General features: G+C 38.2%; 1 protein-coding gene across 2 annotated transcripts in view; it reads right to left on the bottom strand.

Moving 5' to 3' along the window:
• Window positions 1-23,044, bottom strand: part of KLHL2 (kelch like family member 2) — a 59,788-nt gene that overhangs the window by 12,170 nt on the left and 24,574 nt on the right. For both annotated transcript variants that reach the window (XM_075421667.1, XM_075421669.1), the window contains exons 5-6: window positions 10,926-11,088; window positions 802-911 (exon numbers count right to left, since the gene is read on the bottom strand). In XM_075421667.1, coding sequence (XP_075277782.1) covers window positions 802-911; window positions 10,926-11,088 — 273 coding nt within the window. The remainder of the gene's footprint in view (window positions 1-801; window positions 912-10,925; window positions 11,089-23,044) is intronic.

Below are 23,044 nucleotides of genomic sequence, written 5' to 3'. Positions count from 1 at the left end.
AATCAGTATTCAAACATGATTTTGAATACAATTTAGCTTCCTTTGAACAGAGCTGTAAGTACACCTATATACTCCTTGGAAAAAACAAAACTAACATACTTTAAATTAACCACAACTGGATTCAAAAGCTCAAAATGAGTACACCTACAACCTAAAAACTCTTAGCAGTTCAGAGATGCACAGGGCTCACTGAAGAGCACACAGAGTTTCAAACATGGGTTTAAAAGAATGAGATCTAGCTAAAGCTGAGCCAACACATATTTAAACTCAAGTTTGGTTACACCAAGCTACCTAGCCATCTCCTTTGCAACCCACATTTGTTCCATTTGGCTAAACAGCCCACATATACATACAGAGTTTTAATACCATTCTGGGACTGCAGATGTTAAAAGTTAGTAGATGGTGTATACTTGCTCTTCAAACCACTGTTTCCGAGTTAGTTCTCCCTTGGTAAACCAAACTCCTGTGTATGTGACAGCATGTGTTCTGTTTGTTCTGCTTGAAGATGAGAAGGAATTTCCATTTAATTTCCATTTTTTTCAAAGAACAAAGGGTTATGTGATCTAATACAGTTTTAGGATTTTTAGGAGTTGAGATTAATTTTCATCATCAGACTGACCACACTTTTGGGAAAAATCCTTAACACTTTTGGGAAAAATCTTTTAAACATGTGGACAACACATACCTAAATTCACTGAGGAAACAAAGAACGCATCCAAACAAGTGTCGAAGAGCAGTAAGAGCAAGCTTGCTCTCTCATCCAAAAGGATAAAAAGAATACTCGGATATAGATGGTCTTACCTTCTCTTCTGAGGCAATTGTGAGTTTGTCACTGGATATGAGACTGCAGACCTGCTCTACACCAAGATTGAGGTATTCTTCACTAAGTACGACATCAGAAAAGTGCTGTTCTGTTTGGAGGAAAAGAAGTACTCTAACATATCCCACAAACAAAGTATATCCCACAACTAGCATTAAAGCAACAGAGGAAAAATTGAGGAAAACAATTCACCATGCATAATATTTCATCATATCTAAAAGCAATACCTTAACTTAATACATTTTACGTAAGTTAAAGCTTGGTCTCACAAACTGCTGTTATATTTAAAGATTTTTTTAAATAATTGAAATGTTAAAACGCATTATACTAAAAGTAGCAATCACAGCAATTTAACATTTTCAGCATTGCTTCACCGCAGTGCTTGTCCTTGAGATTTACTTAAATCTCATTTTGCTATATTTGTATACACAAACACAGCAAAAAAAATTCCAGAAAAAGAATATGCTTTGTATGTTGTTGACAAACATGTTTTAAACCTGTAGTTCAACATGAACAATGGCTGATTCATTAGAACTAACCAGCAGTTTTACAGTATAAAGTAGGTCAAATCAAACAAGAAGTCTGGATCCTACTGGATCTCTCGGAGCTTCTCCAAGATTATAAAAAATATTACATATCACAATCTCCACAGTTCATAGGTGTGTAGTTTTTCCTCACACCTCAACTTCAAGTAAACAAAACTGACAAAATTTAATGTTTTAGTTGTAGAACCAGACATCATTTAACATAGAGCATGTATCTTTATCAAGTTGTTCAGTTATTCGGTTGTCCTCTCCCTTGCTTAAAATTACTTTTTAAGCCATTCAGTTGCTTATAAAGTAGCTCCATCCACTTAACTTATTTTTCCCCTCTTTAGGTCTTCATAACAGAAGTTAGAAGGAACAACTGTTACTGGGAATTTAAGAATTCACTCAAAATTACAATAAGTAGGAAGAGGTCATCAAACATATTCAGACTAAAGAACTTTTTAAAGCCTTTTCTATCACTCCACTAGTGCTATTATAGTTCAGACTCCATGCTGAAAAAACTGTCTTAAGCTGCTAAAAAAAGTCAAAGAATGCTGAATCCTTCCAGATCAAGAACCCTGAATTTTTTAGGTCAACTTTGCAGGTTAGAACAGCTTTTGATATATATGATAATAAGTATGATAATAAGTTTGATAAGTATGATAATAAAACTTCCTCCCATAAAGGTCTCACTATAACCATGAAAGATCAGAGATTGGTAGCTAGAAGGATGATATTTTACCTTAACCACAGTTTACTAAATGAGTTTAGTGGGATACTGTCTAGTCCCCTTGAATCCTGTTAAATTCTTGACTTTAATACCTTCCTATAGTAATAATCCCACACTCTCATTGAACAAAAAGCTACACATCTAAATTTTACACCCAGCTTATCAATAATTAGTTTTCAATTAATATCCCCATGTTCTAATGATGAATACAATGACAGGGAAAGCCGCAACCTGTTTACTCAAAATCACTCATTATCATATATTCCTTTTTTAGACTTTATTTAAAGCAGAAAGTGCTCACCTTTTCAGTCCCTCATCCTACCAGTCTTTCATCCATGCAAACATCATCACTACAAGTCCCTCCAATTCTGTAGCATTCTCTTATGACGGACGCATAGTATTTTCTGCCATATTTCAGGCAATGGGTGAGAAAGGATGAGGAGAAATACTATTTATTTTTATAACACCATCATTACTTTTCTACTCCTTACAAATATTTGTCTGTTTGCTTTTCAAACTACAAATATGCAGTTTCTTGAGCTGAAGTAGAATTTTCTGAGGTACACTTATTGACAGAAGTATCTGATGAATTTTACTATTTGCATATGGCAAACAAATTGAGAAAGGTCAACTGCATGAATTAGTTTTATGATAAACTCCAAACTTCAAGTGACAGTGCCAGAAACCAGCATATCTGACTGTACTCAGAAACTGAGTTAAGAAGCAAGCAGAAAGGGGCTCTCAAACAAATGTGAGGTTCAGAAGCGTTTTTCATCTTCCCTTCAGAACGCTCATCCAACAGGGATCACATCCAACAGGATACACTTCACAAACTGGAAATACCCATTTGACTTTGCAGACTCACATACAAAAGCCTTCTGTTTTAAAAAGGTGATTTAGATTTATGACATGCTCTAAGAAGGAAGAGATCCAGCCCCTAACCAAGAGGGTGAAAGCTGAGAATTTTCCAGTGAATGTGAGGCTGTCTTCTGTCTTCACGCTAGGAAGAGAACTGTAGAAGAAAATCTGATGAAAATAGACAGCACTTGAACAAAAACCTAAGACTGTTTTACGTGATGTCAGCCTCTGTGCTTAAAGCATAAAATAAGGCATGGCACCAAGCAAAGACAGAAGTGTGGGGGAAAAAAAAAAGAAACTGAACAAACTACTCAGTCAATAGCTATAGGCTCAGGTTCTCAAGTAACACCTGGAAACAAATCCTCAGCCGAATGAATTACAGAAAAAGGAGAAATGTGAGAGTAGACTGCTATATAAATTTTAGTCATCAAAAAAAGAGGTAAGGTGAAATCGCTTGTCTCTTAAGAACCAGATCTCTTGTTGTCAAGGAGACCATCTTAACTGATTGATAATCTTTTGGCAGAAGCCAACTGAAATTACAGCAACATGGATTACTCGAAATACTTAGGAACTGAAAAAGAATAAGGAAATGCAAAAACACTAAGTCTGCCAATGGCAATTCATCTAAAGCTGTTCAAGTGTTGAAGACCGAAGGCATATTTATATATATATTATATAATAATAAAAACAATGCTTTTTGCTTCCTTTTAGCAAGAAGATATCAGCGCCTTTTAAATAACATAATTCAGTACTAAGATTTCAAAAAATCGCACTTAGATCCTCTTTTTTCCATAATCATGAGAGAAAAATAATACTGGGGGTGTATTTTTTTTTGCCTTCTGGGTTAATATTTGGACTATCCTGTATTATTGCTCACATCCCTGAAAGCTTCCATAATCTGGCGATATTAACACCGAACATCATGAAACTTATGACAGGATTAAATATTTCACGCATCTGTCCCTTTGCAAAAATCTCAAAATATCTGGTTTATTTGTTGCGTTAGGTAACATACTTCTTTCTTCACGAACATGTCCTAGATAAGCAAACAGATAAAACTATCTGGCTGGAATTTTTCATGAGAGACTAAAACACTTTTTTCCAAATCAGAATTTTCCACACAGTGTGCAACTTTGACAAATTGGTGTTGGAATCCTGCCCCACTTGTTGCCACTTTCCCCAGACATTGAAGCCAGCTGGCTCCAGAGCCAGCAGCCTGGAATCAAGCTGGCTGAGGAGCTGCGGAGGCTTGGCGCCCAAATTCCCACTTCCTAAGCAAGTAGAATCCTACTACTTTATTATCAAAACTAAAATCTGTCTGAAAAAAAAAATTCCTTCCATTTTAGGACATTTCTAAAATATCTGTTCCAATTGCATACGAAAAACAGATTTTCACATTTTCACAACTGATAGAGACAGTTTCTATTTGAATAGCTAGAGATCTGTCCTTGTCTGCCCCGTACCAGCAGGATGGGACTTTGGCTTCAGGGACAAACTAAAAGGACAAAAAGGAAATTCTTAACAACGTGAAAGGGGCTAGTAACAAAATCTCTGAAAGTACAATACATGATGACAGTGTGGAGAGCACAGGAAGGTAACAGGAGCTGTAAATGTACCACTTCTTGGTATTTTTCATTATGAGTCTGGAGATGTGTATTAAACCTACACACAGCAGCAGTAAGCACTTGACCTACCTCTTCTATATAAGAGGCACACTAACTTTTTCAATTTCATAGGCAGGAAAGGTACATCTGAAACCTGCACAGGACATTTTATGCTATAAAGATTTGTGGATTAATACACAAACACTACTTCACTCATTTATATATCACAGTCAGCTCTTCTCTGGCTTAATTGCCTTTACTAAATGGAATAAACAAATACAGAAGCAAAGGTCTGCTGAAGTTCCCTCAGATGAAAAAACCTTTCAGAGAGTCATGGTGGCCAAAAATAAAAGCCTGTAACCCATCTTCTACTTTTTGTTTTATGACAGTGGCTGTTGTAAGTGTCTGTGTCTGTGTATGACATTGTTCAAGACTGCCTAAATTTCTGTTCCGTCTTTAATAGGCTTCAGTCATTTTCTAACATTTTTCTGAGGTGTCCCAGCAGCTGACGACACTTAATACCCACTTCCAGAAATCTTTTTAACATTTTGCACACTTTCAGAAATCTTCTCCCAAAGATCTTCCCAAAGCCACATTAGCATGTATGAAAAACTTGGCCAGAGCTTATCAGTGCCAGAGGGCAGCTGGAAAAAAAAGGGGAAACCCCCTCATATTGCCTAGATCTTTTCATGACAGTAAGCCAATGTATATTAGTGTGTGAAACAAAATATCACAATCAAATATATCGCATCTCATAAGGGTCTTTTGTATGGTTTAGGCCAACTATTTCTATTCCACAAAACAGATGATGATATTTTTTATAAACTAAATGGAGTGCCTGCATCTTTCTGATGTGGTAATGCTATAAAAGCAGCTGGAACTTTCCAGAATGGGAGCTTCCTTCTGAACTCATAACCTCTTGTTTTAGAGCAATGCAGCGCATGGGAGCTTGGAAAGATCTAAACCTTATGTTCACTTAAAAGGACAATGACAATTTCTCAAGCAGATGAAACAAAAACATTTAGCAAGAATTAATTTTTAAAACTATTGTTTCAATTTACTATGTCACGTTATGACTTTTTTGGCTTGGGACAAAAGGTCTTTGCTAATGGCCTAACATAAGGCACCGGTCAAGCAGGAACCCCAGCCTTATTAGAGAAGGGTAGACACAGGCTCTGCCAGTTGGGAGAACCAGCAGAAGGTAAGCACTGCAAAATCTTTTTTTTTTTTTTAAATCTGATTTACATGTCAATTTTATGCTTAAATATCTCCTTTTGAGAACACCATGAAATTCATCGCAGCCAAGGTAACAGAAGCATAGCAACAGACGTTGCTACTCAGAATAGAATCCTAAGAATGATTCTGCTAGCTACGTCCATTCAATCTCATACATACAAACTTACACAATAGTCTAGAGAAGACATCCATGCTTCCAAGTCTAGTCAGGACTCGGAGTTTTAGACTCAGAGCACCAGATTCAAGAGCTCTGTATCCCACAGTTAAGTACAACACAGCAATCCCTGCTTCACAACACATGCGAAGATTCCCTAACTAAAATTTCTTCAGCATCTCCTCAGCACGATGCTAAAAGCCAGGAAGGTTTGCTGTGTAAAGCTGGTCCTCAAAAGATAGCTCTCCCACTGGTAATCCAGTGTTTCCAAACCCCACACCAGCCTATGGAGTGAGTGGAAGTACATTATTATTCTTTGGTTATAACTAAGAAATATGCCAAGGCCTAAGCACTGAGCAAGCATCTCTCTAGTCCAAGAGGGCATACCCCTCTTCATTAAAAGGCTTTACCAATCTATACCTTCAGGTTGCACACAACATTACAACAACTACAAAATGCACTGTATTCTCAGGAAAAATTGTTGTTTTGTGAACATCCTCTAAGACTACAGAAGATGTATCTCAGCCTAAAACTAAGGATGGACTAGCAGAGCTCATGCCACAAACCCTTCGTAGGAATCCTCACATGGGAAGGATGAGAGGCCTCAGCCGTATGTAGTCCCTGTCTGAGCATGTGTGACAAGACCAGAGCAGGGCTGCTTTCTGGAACATCACCAGAACAGACAGCATCTCAGAAAGTTTAACTGCAACATTAGCTCAGTCCAAGTAATCTGTATCGATTGTCCGCTATCTTCAGATCTCTCCATAGGTATCATAGATGCATATAAATGACTCTCCTAAATTACAGAAATCTCACACTCTGCTACAGGAGGACCAACCCCACCACAAGATTATGGAGCTCCAATTTTAATGAAAGTTGGGTTTTTAGTCCCACTGGAAGGAAGTTCCAGAGTTTCACTTTTCTAATAACTTCTCACCTACATCACCATCCATTTGTTTTCATGCTCCTTCTGCTAATGGACAGTGATACCTCCCTGCCTCTTTTTCCTAAATATAAAGTAGCAAGTGTAACAAAACGAAGACTGGGAGAAGTTAAACATCTAGATGCTTTTCATTTTCTCTAGCAGAGAAATATTTTCACCGCTTTTTCAATCTAATAATCCTCTTCTGTACTCCTTCAAGTTTCTGGGGTCTTCATCCTGAAACGTCAGCTGTGTGCGATACAGGACCTCATCCGGAAATGGCACAGCCACGTATCTTTAGCTCAGAGTTTCAAGAAAATTTTTCCAGTTGTAAGAGCAAGCCTTGACAAAGCACAAAGAGCCATTTGAGATAAGAAGGCGGGGGGGGGGGGGGGGGGGGCGGTGGCGGGGCTATGATGGTGGACATACAGGCAGCAAGAAGCTTGAAAATTCAAGAGGAAAAACATTGACCTGAAAAAGGTATAAAACTGAAGAAAACCAGGGAGTCAGGAGACAGAAATCCAGCGAGACCGATGATCAGCCCGTTCCAAGGAAAACCGAAGGCCAGCCCTTCCTCCCTGGGCGCTTTCCCAGGAGTACTGAGCGTGCCAGTACTCAGCCTCGTGGCTTGCACGTCCCAGCTAGGACCAACAAACTCCTTCTTTTCCCTCAGCTTTCCTTTTCGCTTGTCTGCATCCTGCTTGCAGGATCTCTCCAAGCACGGCAAAGGATTCCTGAACAAAATAACCCTGAGAGGGAGGGTTACACAGCTGGACACAGTTCCTGGGGTCTCAAACACATTTAACAAATATTGCACTCGAGGTCTTGCCAGGATCTTGGATTATCTATTTCTAGAAAGTAATCTATATAAATAGTAGCTTCCACCACTAAATTGAACAAAGATTGTTCAGAAGTAACTGAAGTACTTTAGAAGTTACTAAGGCATAGTCAGAGAAGAAGTTGGAAAAAATAATTTAAAATTCAAAATTAAGCAATGGCTGTATCAAAATATGTCCCTTAAAACATTAAGTATCTAAACATTAACTCTAATCAATGAATGTGCACCTTGCTTTCTATTACATAAAAGGTCAAAAATATGACAGCTTTTTGGATTTGATATTATATTACTCAAAGACAAAAAGATTTAATTAAAACTTTTTGCATAATAGTCTAAACACAGTTATCACAAAGTCATCCAGTCACATACACATTAGAACTTCTCCAGTAAGGTATGCATTACAAAACCAGTACTTTTGAAATCAACCCCAATAACTTTTAATTCTTTTTTAATTGATATACAAATAATTTGAATACAATTTCACTAGATGAAAAAATTCTGAGTATGGCTGATTTGTATACTTCAGTTTCACACTTCAGACAGCAACCAAGGATTCTGTTGACAGACACCTAATCAGATGAGAAATGAAACATCCAGGAGACACTGAAATGGAGGAAGAGATCCGTGACTGGGCAGCCAGCGCAAGCTGCATGTGAGGAGCCATACCTGGGAGTCACTCAGCCTCTGGCAACCTGTGACCTCTGAATTTCCAAACAAATTCATCCTGCCCTCTGAATGTCCACTGCCAAACGTCTAATCAACGTATACTACTTTGCTGGCAAGTAAGTTAAACCCCATAAAAGAGGAGTGGTTTGTTCACTACAAAAAACTTCCATTAAAAAGTAATTCTTCAGTGTAACATCATCTTCAGTCTCGACTCAAATATCAAGATCCCAAGGCACTCTACACACAAAAAAACAGTAAGATCGTTGCTACTTAAAAAAATTAAAAGCCTTAGTTTTGGTTGCAGTGTTATGCTACAAACTTGCAAGCTTACACAATGTTTTGTTTATTTTTTAGTAATCTATATTATGCAACCTTTCTTGGGATCAAGAGCAGTCAAACAAGGTTCTAATCCATTGTTAAAAATTACCAATTTAGTAACACTTTCTCTGAAACTATATGTATATCAATTTCCAACAGCAGAAAACGTATTTGGAATATAAAGAAAAAAATATTTTTGTTTTTAATTTTAATTTTACCCTTTTTTTATGATACTTTACAGTATCATAAAAATGTAAGCTAGAAAAATCTTCAAATCATCTAGTTTTGCACACAGACATGATTTAGAACAACTTAAATGAGAAGTTAGTTTAATCATTTTTTTTTACAGCTGACTAAAGGTAGAGAGTCCATGTCCTGGTTTCCGTTGGGACAGAGTTAATTTTCTTCCCTGTAGCTGCTGTGTTTTGGATTTAGTACCAGAAGAGTGTTGATAACACTGATGTTTTCAGTTGTTGCTATGAAGTCAAGGACTTTTTCCAGTTTCCCCTCTTTGACTAATGAGCAGGTGTGCAGGGGCTGGGAGGGAGCACAGCCAGGCAGATAACCAGCTGGCCAGAGGAAATATTCCACACAATAGATGTTATACTCATTTAATGAATCAGGCTTGGTTGGGGTGCAGGAAGCTATCTGCTCTGCTCTCCTCTAAGAGTTTAAATCCTCTCTTGTCCAGGAGTTTGAACTTTTCCAGGAGTTCGGTCTTTTCCAGGATTTTTGCAAAATTTGCAAAAATCCACAATTTCTGGGTTCCGCGATTGTTGCTTGGGGACTGACTGCGAATCGGTCATCGGGTAGTGAGAAAATTGTACTGTATATAGCTTGTTTTCTTATTCCTCATTATTATCATTAGTAGTAGTAGTATTTACTTTGTTGTCTTAAACTGTCTTTATCTCAACCCACGAGTTTCCCCATTTGTCCATTCTCCTCCCCATCCTGCTGAGGGGAAGGCGAGGAGTGAGCAAGAGGCTGTCAGGTCCTGGTTTCTGGCTGTCAGGTTGAACCACGACAAGTCCAGAACTTCCACAGACAGCTTGCCTGATCTGTGTTACTTTTACGGTTAGATTTTTCCTTAATATATGAAATTACTTTCAAAAAGCTTCACAAAGTTAAGCTTACTCATGCTCAGTGATTTTTATGCACAGGAACATTTGCATTCCTTCTCATCCTCCTAGCCTTTTAGTTTCTTGACTGAAAGGACTCTCCCCTCTCACAGTATTTGTCATAGGTCAGTCTGGTTTTTTAATACATTCATGTTATACTATCTTAGATTCACTTCAGTCTGTTTGCATCTGTGTTAAAGTTTGGTCTAGCATTTTTCCATCTGAGGCCTCACCAGTGTCAAGAAAAAGGGAATAATTATTCTCCCTCCTGCTCGCCCACACAACTACTACAGAATTGCTTTTTCATTCACAACAGTGAGCAAAACAAGAACCCAATTTTCAAAAATGTCAAGCCTTGACATAAGCCAGTCCTCTTACAGATATGAATGACAGTCTTTAAGATGACCATGACAATGTACATTTAGTAATAAAATTAATAATTCCATGAACTTTTTTTTTTCAGAAAAAAGAGAAACAATCCAATGGCAAGTGCTCTTCATAAGAAAAGTAGAATTTTGTTGGTTGATCTATACAGTTAGTTACAAGATCCACCTCTACCTACTTTGTGTCAAGATAGAAGACTGAGACTACAGGTACCCTTTACAGTAGGAAATTTCAAGCATTGGGCCAGACAAGTAGGATTTTCAGAAGACAAGCTGACAACACAATACTCATGGTACTTTTCTTGCTGCTTAGCCAGTGCACTACATGGACTACGGACAGCCCACCACCACCATGCTCTCATCATCTTTCTTTCCCCATGTACTTCCTAGGCTTGTGGCAGTTGCCAGAATTTTAATTCTTCTTTCCTGATTTCCTCCCTTAAGTGACAGTGCAAAATTTTAAACAGCAAGATAGCTTCTTTATGGATTACAAATAGCTTGGACCCTGTATGTCTCTGATAGGCTGTGAAGATGCTGCCCCTTTGTGCTTATTATAACTACGTTCCAGCCAAGAGACTTTACTTGTCTTAAAGACATTCATATCAAATGTACTTTTTGTCAGAAGATATCTGTCTGCAATCTCCTGGATAAAATTTGGTGTCCTTTGGGTGGGGCTGGGCAGAATTGGAACCTGTGTGTGTAACCCACACACACCAATATCAAGCTATATGCTACACTGATGATAACTTGCCTGCATATGTGTTGGCCTTGTTCAAGAGATCTGTGCATGCATGCATGTCAGCAAAAGCACGAATGCCCAAGCAGTTGATAGGATGAAGCTGAGATTCCAAAAATTCACAGCAAGTCCTTTTCACATCCTGCAGTTGCAAGAGACCAGCTGCTGGGAGCAGTACCTGTAAGAAGCAACAGGTGGTTAATACCCCAGTTCAGTTCTGAGCTTATACAGGAGTATTCTCGGTATTAATAAAGAAAGCAAAATAGTCCATTTAAAAAAATCCACAAAAACAGAGAGGAAAATTTCAGCATTCTGCGACTGAAGAACTTAAAACCCAATGTTAACATGATTTTACCTCCCTGCAAATACCATTTAAGATTTAAAATAACAAGCAACACCTCTACCACCATGTTCACTGGGAAATCATTCCATAGATCATAATTCTCACACTTCATGTAAATTTTTCACAAGTTCCCTTCTTACTGTTCCCAACACTTCATAATTACATCTCATTTCCAAACATACGGTATTAGATATTTCTTTAAATCAAAGTTTTCTAGACCATGACAGAATACAGAAATCTTGTTTGCATGCAAGCACCTGACGTTGTACCATTTTTCAGCATTGATAATATCCTTATTATCATAATAGTCCTTATTATGCAACTGATTCCAGTAAGGAGTCAATTCAGCTTCCAAATAAGGCTGTGACCCTCTTGGAAGAATGACAATTCAGTCATTTAAAAGCCTGAACGTACAAAATATTCTGTAACTCATTAAAAAATCCATATGAGTAAGGAATTAGTGTAAATGACAGATTTGTCCTTCAACTTTCACAAAGCAAACAAAAAGTAATGAAGAATTTTTAAAACTATATAACATGCATTTTAGTTGCTCAGTAAAACTTAAACATGAGATTTAGGTGAATTATAATTGTGCCTTTGAGCGAAATTCCGTACTGCTGTCTACAATTTCTCCTTCACAATATTTTTGTTTTCTGTGCCTTTGATAGCTATTTTAATGAGACTTCCATTTTAGAACATTCAAGTGTGAAATTAATGTGAGCTTGAATCTTCAGTGGATGACAACAAGCAAGATTTTAACATGGAAATCTTGCAACTGTTCACTTACATATAGAGAAAACATGCACTATAGGGCTGCATCAATAATAAGCGAGCAAAAAATACACCAAAGAAGGGCTGCACTACTCTTGTCAATGTTATTAAAGTAATTTAAACAATTATATGGGTAGAATTAGAGAGTTAAACACGAAGAAAAGTGGAAAAATAAAAAAAAAGAGCTGAAAGAACAGAGTAAAACAATTGGAAACCTGTGTAACACTTACTACATGAAAACCACAGAATATACTTCCACCTTGTTGCTCTTTGGAAGCAGTTATAATCTCAGGAACTGTCTGTAGAATCAAATATTTGCCATCATCTCTGTAAGCATCTACCTACTTGGCTTCTGAAGAGCTACTGTTCTTGTTTACTCATTAGACTTTTTTCTTGAAATAAAACTAACCATTATGACTCAAACTAAACCAAAAAAGACTTCAGGTGATCCAATCTTGTAAAGCTAATGCCTGCTTCATTTTTTGGTCCCACTTCTACTATTTACGGCTGTTCCTCTCCCTTCAGCCTGCCATATATGAAGCCTGCTTGAAAACCATCTTTCTGTTCTTCAAGATATTAATCCCTAATTTGAAGCAATAATTCACTATAGCCTCTGTTTCACATATTTGGCTATCAATGTGGACAGCAAAGAAGGACAGCATCTTTAACAACACTTTGAACATCAACCGTTTATGAAAGAGAAATGAAAGAAGAACACAAACGTGACTGCACTGAGACACACAGACCACTTAAGCAAAACAACTAAAAACTAGTTTAAATTTTAGATAATCCTTGAAAATACCAAATCAGTCTAACAAAATAAATGGAGAAGATCTGTATGTAATAGGCACAAATGTCAGATAGTCACACAATTCGAAACAAATTCAGGAAGCTTAAAGGTTACTAATGACAAGGTACAGTGAACTTTTATTTTAGCAAATGTTTATGAAAGTGTGAAGATAATATTGGGAATACAATTTCTAATACTGAACTACAATATGATTAGTTATAGCAGTGAGTGGATAATTCATGTGGTAGTGAATTCTAGGATAAGACATGATCCTGAAATTAGATACCAAAAATCATGGCTAGAAATCGAATACAAGTGTTTATTCACACAGCTTGTCCCAATGAAGCAAACATTCACACCTGCGAACAAATTCAGTAACTAATTCAAGCACAGTCCCAGATAATTTTAGGCGCATTCTCAGTATAGTTGAGCAAATAAATCTGAGAACAATCCTTGACTACTTAAATGGACTCAACAGAAAAATATGTAAAACCATGATCAAACCAGTAAATGAAATGGAAAGGTGAAATTTGAGAATGGTATGCAGAAAAGAATTTACGATTTGTATGCACAGTCAGACTGAGACGCTTGCTCACTCCTATGAACAGTGAAGCAATGTTACAAGAACTAGAAGATCACTATTATGGGAAATTTACATCAGTTCTTAAATTATAATTGACCTTGTAAAGTATCAGAGTTCAATACATTTTAGTTATCAGACAATAAGACATTTAAATCTAAATCTATTTCTATGTATTCCACTACTAAAAAGAAAAAGAGAGGAAAAGTGCATCAAATTTATCTCATTGAAATTATACATTGGGCTTTGGTTACTAGGCAACGAGAGCTGTGATAACATCTAGCTATTTTCATTTGTACCCATAGAACTGTTAGCCTGGAAGCTGCAACAGCCTGCGTTTAAAAATACAGTTTCACCACAGGCAGATTCACTCTGCTGAAGCCAGGGACAGACCTACATGGGGGAGGGGTGTGGAATCAAACCAACCCAAACTCCTCTCAAACCCATAAAAAAAAGACTATATTAAAACTGCAGCACAGATTAAGTTTAACTGCTGCTGACTCTGAAGTGGTAGGCTATAGCTCAGATTTATTTCCAAAAATAGCCAGTAGAGGGTATCCTAACTTTGCTTTAAAGATCAAAAATACTTCAATATGCATACTGTTTTGTACTGCAAGAAATGCAGAGCGGAAAAAAAATAATCTCCAATTACTTATTCTATGAAAATGTATCCTCATCACAGCAGTTGTTGTTTTTATAATCAAAGAAACTGAACAGATTATTATTACAGATGGCAAGTAAGAAATTACGTATTCTCTTTTTTGTGTCAAAATCATGGTGATGAATCTTGGAATGACTGCTAAATTTCCTAAAACAGATTATTTTACTCTTACAAGTCTTTGAAGGCTATTCCGCAGTTATCCCCTCCCGATTCTCCTTCCTGCAGGGACACTCCTATTCCCAAAGCTGGGTGCACCTGCCACGCCAAATCCACCTTTGCAACCCCACTGAGACAGAAAGGACTGTGACCAGGAACAAGTATTTGTTTTAACGCCCACCTGCATAGTCAGGAGGGATCCACTCAAGGCCCTGAACTTGAGTCCCTGTTTTCACTAGAGTAGATGCAAGCCCTTCAGAGCAACTCAGCGAGCCCACCAACCGTACCCGAGGCTGCTGCCCTCTCTTGTGGCCCTGCAGGATTGTGGTGAGGGCTGAGGGTACTACTGTTGCCTGCAGCTTTTCTCCCTCTGCTTTTCCAGACAGCACCATGACTCTGTTCACCCTCATGCAGCTGGACATACTGACCTGATGTGACCAAAACACATGGGTACTGAGCTCTGAGGCGAGGAGCAGCCGGCACGGGCAGGCACCTCTCCAGTTACAGGTGACCCATCAGTTCACAAAGAGCGTGTTTACAACAGTCTCAGGGAGATACAGCCTGCGTGACCAACAAACAAACCTCTGCAATGCAATGGAAGAAGGGCAACGGTGATGAAGTCTGGGAAGTAATGGTAGGAATGAGCACCACGTGGCATAAAGCAAGCTGAACTTATCTCAACACAAGGGGGGCTGGAGGGTAACCTTTGTTTTAGATATATGGCTGTACCAGTGAGTCATCAGGTTGTGTAAACAGCCTCCTCTGAGATAATCAGTAGAGTGTAATGTCTTCCCCAGCTAGTCAAGACCAGCAGGGGGAGAGGTATATATGTGGCTCAGCCCAAAGTGAAGTACAGAAATTGAACAACCAGCAGAAGGAGCTCCGAAGACAGCAACAGGCTTGAACTAGCTTTAGCCCACATATTCCTTGAACTGGGGATGTCTAACGTCCTGACAGAGGGCACATAGAGACCAGCAATGGGAATCACCGGTGCATGGTGACTCACATGTACACTGCAACTGCTATATCATGCTTGTGTTGTGATTTCAGTGTATGGCTGTATGTCTCTGCTAAATCAAAGCATAGCACTATGTAGCACCAAGTATCTTCAAATCAGCACATTTTGTATCAAACATTGAACACTTCTCGTGGACTATCTAGAACGAGCTGATCAGAGAAGCTGCCTCCACACCGGACAAGGGAGTTCATCCGACACAAAGGCTGCTAGATGACCTAACAGGCATCCCTTCACAGTATATTCGCTTCACAAAATTCAGTGCCATAATCCCCTTCGCACAGCCCCTCGCTTCCACAAGTTGGTACCACATTATGCAACACACAAGATTTTAGTAACTGTTCTGCTAGTTGAGAATGGAGGAAGAAGTCCAGTAGAAGGGGCCACCAAGATGATCAGAGAGCTGGAGCATGTGATATTACAAGGAGAAGCTAAGAAAACTGAATTTGTTCAGCCATAAAAGAGAAGACAAAGGGGAGATCTTATTACCGTCCACAACTATCTAATGGGAGGGTAGAGAAGAGTGAGCCAGACAGTTCTTGAAGATGCACAGCACTGGGACAGGAGGCAAGTAGGAACACAGAAAAATCCGACTGGAAAACAGGAGCTAGGTTGTTTTTTGTTATTTTGAGGGGATTGTTTTGGTTTAGTGGTGGGTTTTTTTGTTTGTTTGTTTTTTTAAAAAACCATGAGGCTGGTTAAGCCCTGGAACAGGTTGCCCCAAGAAGCTTCAGAATCTGCACACTTGGAGATGTTAAAAATTCAGTGGACAGGCCCTTAAACCTGCTTTAACTGCACCTGCTTTTAAAAAGTTCAATGCAAAGAAGAAATTAAATTGATTAAAGCTTTCTGCCTGCTGATTTAAATCAATTTGAATAATTTTATATCAATGCATGCTATTGTCTTTGCGCTCCTATTTGTACTAATAGATTCTCCTAGCCAGAACATGTTGTGCTACCTGCAGTATGAAGTTGCTTAAGGCAGTATTTTCATTTCCACTATCTTTAAATTTCCTAGAACTTAAGATTTCTGTCATGAATCTGTGTCCAGACTAAAACTGATACCCCCTAATAATGCATTAAGATCAGTATAATGCAGATATGAAAATAATGAAAGAACCTATTGCAGGTTTTGGGAACAAGATCCCACAGCATAAATGAAACCAAAATTTCTCAGAACATTGAAGTACTTTGCAAGCAAGTAAGCCAAAAAAAAAAAAAATCAAAGCAGTGCATGCCAAAAGAATTCAATAATGTGCTGTCTAAAATAGAAAAAATTCATTCTTTATCACATGGAGGGGAAAGAAAACAAATCTGTAACATGAGGAAAGAGACTAACCGAGGAAAGCAGACGTGTGAAAATCCAAACACAGTACAATGCAATATAGAAGCACACAGGAGAACAAGTCTACATCTACAATTGCTAATTGCAGATATTACATATTCTCAGTAAAGACATGAAAATGCAATCAATTTCAGAGAGCAGCAATTGTGTTAATGCCTGTCATAAAACAAATCTTGAGGAAAATATAGCAAAGTTTAACCTCTATTTCTAAGGTTGAAATAACCATTTCATCAAACTAAACTCCTTCACTTGCTGTTTATACTGTTATGACATAAGGAAGACGAGGATGAAAATAATGGTTAAAGATCATCCAAATTATCTTAACTTTTTATTCTAATCTGCATGCATCTGTGCTGTAATTAAAACTGTGGTTTGTAACTGAAGTGTATTCTACGTTCTAATGAAATCATTCAGCACTGCATTGAAATTATGCTATTTGGGAGTACACACACAAAAACGCTAAAATAGATACAAATATTTTAACACTTGCATCTGTAGAATAAAATGTAGAAGTTCCAATTTTGGAAAATTCAACCCTGCTAGCATTTCTATATGAACAAAATGTGCAAGTTCAGTCCACTGTTCCAGTGTTAAAATACAGAAATAAGATGCTGCACTGGATTTAAAGATGTGCGTGAGCTGCAAGTTTAGAACATGGTACCATGTATCTTATAAAAATACACCGTCTGGGTATCTTAACAGCCTTGACTTTATAGGCTATTGCACAGAGAAGACTTGGATGTATAAATTTATCCTTGAGCTTAATGAGCCCAATGTAATTAAAATTCAGGTGTGGGTGGCAGTTTTATAGCATCAGAGGAAGGAATCAAACTGCTAATCAAGATACAGTCCTATTCCTTCACATTCCCTTAGTATTAGACACAAATTGGTAGAGGATCAGCTCAGTTGAAAAGAAGCAAATAATCATGACAATGTAATGTTTTGAATGACTGACATGATCTACAAAATACTAAGCTGCTCCCAACTTGGAAAGCAGTGTGACAGATTAAAGTGGCATGTAAGGAAACAATAACTGGTTTACATACCTGTTTTTTAACCAGCACCATAATCTGTACTTAAGAGTCCAGATACTGATGTGCAATTTATAGGAATAACTGAAAATTGTCTTCAGAGGAGATACTACTTTAAAAGACTAGTCTGAATGAACTACTAATTATTAATTAAAACATTTGGGGTGGAGGTGGGTGGGGTTTTTTTGTTGTTTTCTTGGGTTTTTTTTGAAGGGGGTAGGTGTGGAAGTTTTGGGAGGGATTTTGGATGCAGTTAGGGGTAGCTGAAGTGCAGAAACAAAATTCATGAAGCAAACGAAGTAACAGAAGGGTCACTTTAATCAAGTAATAATCACTATAATTAATGGCGTCCATCCGGTCTACAACAACCATGCAATCTTGTCTGGCTTGAGGGTTCTCCTACATCTTCTCTTCCAGAACAGTGCGCTAACCACCACGTAACAGCACATTTTGGCTTAAGCCTCCACACAGGACAGACAGATTGATTTTCTATTCTGATGGTTATTTTTGTTACAGTCATGAGCTTAGCCTTTCATATCCTCTTCTTCTGTTAAAAGATACTGGAAATAGAAAGGAAACATTGTCTCACTTTGAGTGAAACATTCTTGAACCTAAGATAATTTTAGCTAGATTTTTCTTTCAGTTAAAAAATTGTAGACATTTTCATTTGATAGAAACCGAGTTTTTGATCTGAAGTTTGGTCACTGAATTTAAGTATATGTACAGTAAGTCATCTAAAATGAAAGCTCAGAATCCATCATACTGTAATTCAGTGCTTAAAAGATTATACAGCTGCATAAAAACACCTTCATATTTTGTTAGGGATAGAATAATTTAAAACAAGACTAACTAGAGTATGAACAAAGCCACTTGCTGCTGATACTTTGTCATTTACAAACTGGACAATTTACACTCTAACTATGGGAGTTCAAGTGCTAGCCAGTCAAATAATATACAAAGCTCCCCCGCAGAAGGATTAAAAGAAGCTGAAAAAATTAAGTAGGCAGGATAACGTAACTCACACTACATGGTCTTCAATCTTCCTGTAAAGGCTGACCCACACAAAGAATTGCTGTATCAGCTGATGCTTTCAGCTACCATGCTTCAGCTCTAGGATTTAACCCGTAGCATCTCACACCTTAAGGACCAGACCACCCTCAGTCTCAGACCCCGCAGACGGACACATAGAGGTTGGTTATACCAAAGATTACTATGATAGGAATATTTTTAAAATATTCCCTAAAACTAAAGGCATAAAAGGCTGACAAAGAAATGAAAATGTCCACAGGCTCTGTTTCCTAGAATATAAAAGGCAACCTTGGGGGGACTGAAGGGGAGAGCACCGAGGAAGGAATTGTTTGTTGGGTTTTTTTCTGTGTTACAGACTGACTTGTAACAAACAAGTCTTGTTCTCCTACTATAACGGCATATGTTTTTGGCAATCTTAAAGAGAGGGATTGAAACACCATTTGCAAAACCCTAAAGCCTGTGCTGGAAACAAAGAGCAGCATAACTGGTATAGTATATTGCAAACCTCTGCGCTCTCTATTATCCCATTCTCTGGTACAGAAGGCACATACATGCTACTGAGTTTTATAGTCCTACAAAACCAAGAACTAAGGACAAAAGAAATAGCAAGAAGTAGAAATGCTTTGTGTGCATGGTGCTTATCTTCGATACAAAACTTTTATCAAGATTAACATCTAATGTGCAATAAATGGCCCTTCAGTGGACACAAAAGACACTTGATTACTCTAGGCTTTTAGCATAACAGTTATGTTTTTATATTTTACTGAGATAATCTTTTACTTATCATTCGGTTTCCTAGAGCAGGCCATATTTATATTCTCCTAGAAATGTCACACAAGAACACCTCCTCAAAAAAAAGGCGTTAGGCCTGACAAATTTAATAATCACTTTAATCTACATGTTGTGCTTACAAAATTCAGGTATGTAGGGACAGAATTCCCAAAGCAAATGGCATCTCTAGCCTTCCACTTGAAATTTTTTTCAGATGAAGGTTTAAGGCCTATGTTTTATGATTTAAAGCACGACCATTATCCAGAAAACAGAAACATTTTCAAAAAAGCCTTTATTCAGTTTCCAGAAATTTCATCTTATGTGTAGCAACATACTGCTAAACCTACTTGCAAGTAAGAGAGGTCAAACACAGAGCCTCTTCTTTCAGTGGCTTAATTTACTCATAATAAGCACCTTGAATTTTACAGGGAGGTGGACAGGCACACATGCTTTCATTTGCATAGAAGGCTTTAAAAACAAGCAAATGAACTCTGCGCTTTAAGTTGGTAAGGGCTGTCTTTCAGGTTTTGCCAAAGGTAGCTTTACGGTCATACACAGACACAGATACAAGGATGCCTACGGTAAAGGTCATAGCCGAGATGAAAGCAGCTGCTTTCATCCGACTTGACGGAGAAGAGTCTCTAACACAGCCCCAGCAGCGTGATCATTTTAAAGATCACAGACTCCGAAAAGCCGCACAAGCTGTTCAGTCTGAGAAGGCAGTTTACATACAAAAGTTCTTATTCATTATTGTCTAGTTAAAGGGCAACCGCTTCCTAGGGAGGCAGGATGAAGGCACCAACTTTTAGTATCAGAAAACTTGTGATCTCTGTCCTGATTACTTCTGACATACCCATCGGTCATCACATCTCTGTTTCCCTTTTTTATTTTTTTTTTAATAGTCTGTTCAAGTCTGTAAACTCTTTTGGGCCACACCATACTTGTAGCTTTTTGCTGTGATAATACCTCTTATAATGGAATCCCAATCCCAGCTGGGCCATAAAAGAGTTAAAAGTATTTTCCAGGCTAGCCTAGAACTTTATAGTTTTTCAGCTAAATGTATGTTCAAATAATAGGTAAAATCCCAGTCTTCTTAAAAGCAATGCATCCCTCCCTAGTCAACTGCATGAAGAAAATAATCCCTGAGTTTCCTTCTGCATGCTCTTCCATTTGCATGTTCTTCCTACCCTATATTTAGGAGGCGAACACCCTTCTGGTGTAGAAGCTAAGCACTCTCAAACAGTTCCAAGACCAACCTTAAGTCATGTGCTAATAATCAAAACACAGGGATAACTATATATCAGACCAAAGCAACAGTCTATTCACCCCAGGTAGTCTAGGAAAATCCATCTTCATCCACAATCAGAGTGTACGAAACCCCACAGTCCGGAGTAAATCAGAAAAATTGGCACAGGTAAATACATGCAAGGGCTGCAATAGAACAAGAGCCTGGTCTTCCAGGTTTGACAGGGGACAGTAAAAGATTGTGGTGGTGGCTATGGTTCTGGTTGGTGGGTCAGGGATGCAGGCTTCTTTTAACAGCAGGAGAGGCACAGAAGACCAAGAAGAAGAAATGGCAAAAATTCTGTCCTTCTTAGAACTGTTTTTGTCTAGCTCTGCTGCAACCAGCTAGGGATCTCCTCCACACTGGAAGCAAGTTTGGCGGCTGGCTCAAGACAGAATGTGTTATGTGCTCCTCCCTCCCCCAAAACGTGGTCAAACCCAGTATCTACCGAAATAAAGCTTCACAGCACTGTTCTGCTTCCATCAGCACCATCCCTTCCTCTGTCTTCCTCCTTTCCAAAGAAAATGGGAAGTGGAAGCTTAGAATGGAGGAAAGCAGAACAGGTGAACCCAGCCCAGACTCGAATCTCATATGCTCTCACCTAATTAGGGAGGTAAACCTCACGGGTTGAAAACACCTGCTTTGAAACACAGTCCATCTAATGGCAACCCAAGGTTCACAGGTAATAATTGCCAAACCAACCAACACACCTAGAAAAGCACACTGTTCACCTTCTGCATCCTAGGCAGGTGTTCTCCTGCATTTTGCAGCAACATGCTCTACTCATTAGGCATCCGCTCCCGGCGTAATAACAGCAACAGTATGTATGCACATGTATGGTTTTGCGCACTCCTCTCTAGGTATCCTGAAAAAAAGCTTATTATCTTCCAGTGTAAGTAAATAACTCACTCTTCCACCCTTAAAAAGGGTATGTGGAGTCTTTCAAACACATAGATTTGGGAAGAAAAACAGAGTCCTTGTTGAGTCATCTCACAGTCAACCTAAAAAAGGCCTGAATTCTCACCCTCTCTCAAATGATAGCTTTTCCATGCCTTTAACAGCTTTAAGCCTTTCCCCAAAGTGTGCTATTCCTGTCATAGACCATTCAGCAGAGTGCTACAGGTGAGAACACAGATTTATACGCTGACATACAGATGCTGCTGTGCCATATTTTTTTTTACACTCCTTCTAAAGCCACTATTTCACCAGGAGCAGAAGTTTTTCTAAGGTGACTACAGTATGTTATTCTATTCTAGGAAAAGCTGTTAATGTAAAACATAGCAATACGTAGGAGTAATTAAAATATTTCTTTTCATGCGTTACTTTACACTTTCCAGCATTAAATTTGGTCTGTGATCATGCTAGCCCGACATCTAGCTTAGCTAGAAAGCAGTGAAATTTTCTATTTTTGTCTCGTCTTGGAAAAAAATCCTTAAACCAGTTTATCACCTACATTTTTTGCTACCTCCTTTTCAAAACTAAAGAATATCCATCCTTCTTCGGAAGCTTGTGACCCATTACAAACATTTTGATACAGTGAAAACCAACTATCTATTCCTATTTGTTCCTGTGCTCCCTAGGGATTTTTGATCTATTTATTGCTCATCACGTGACAATTTAGGAGGGACTGTAACTGACTTGAATTTCAAAAGCCTTTGATATGGTTATTTCTGGACCACTCAAAGAATTATAGGAGGTTTTTAGGAGCTATGCACAACTCACAAATAGAATTCTAAAACATACAGAGAGTTTGAACTTCCCCTGTATTACCTGACACTAACAAAACCGAAAATTCTTGATAGTCCGTCTAATGCTCAGAATCAGTAGTGACATTGTACTGATTTACTAAAATGTGAGCTGAAATTGCAAGGAATAGGCAGCTAAAGAACACAACATTTCTATGCAGTCTCAGCCACCTCACTTTAAAAGTTTCTTCTCCATGGGTATGCAAGGATTATTTTTATATATATGTCTATAAAATCCTATTTGCCATAGTGATCTGATATTATTCATTTACTTCGGCGCCTCATCTTTTCACCTTTTCTCTAATCCTACCCGTGATCTGTAAGAGGATGCACCTCGCACAGTCCGTTGGCGTAGCTGGGACTTTCTACCTTAATTAGTTTTTGGCACCTTGCTCATGCATGGCTCTAGCAGCCTACACACTCTCCTAAATCACTCATTAAAGAAACAATATGCAGGAAACGAACAGCTGTTATATTTAGAGCTGCAGTGCTGAGTAAAAGTGTTTTATTCTTTTTTATCATTTAAATTAAACGTGCCCGTTTAAATCCCTCAGTGACTTCCCATTCACCTCCCACAGTAACCAGAATCACATGCTTCTGAAGTGCAGGATTA

The sequence above is a fragment of the Opisthocomus hoazin genome, chromosome 5 (assembly GCF_030867145.1).
Source record: "Opisthocomus hoazin isolate bOpiHoa1 chromosome 5, bOpiHoa1.hap1, whole genome shotgun sequence".
Classification (NCBI taxonomy): Eukaryota; Metazoa; Chordata; class Aves; order Opisthocomiformes; family Opisthocomidae; genus Opisthocomus; species Opisthocomus hoazin.
This window is presented reverse-complemented; position numbering and strand designations above follow the sequence as displayed.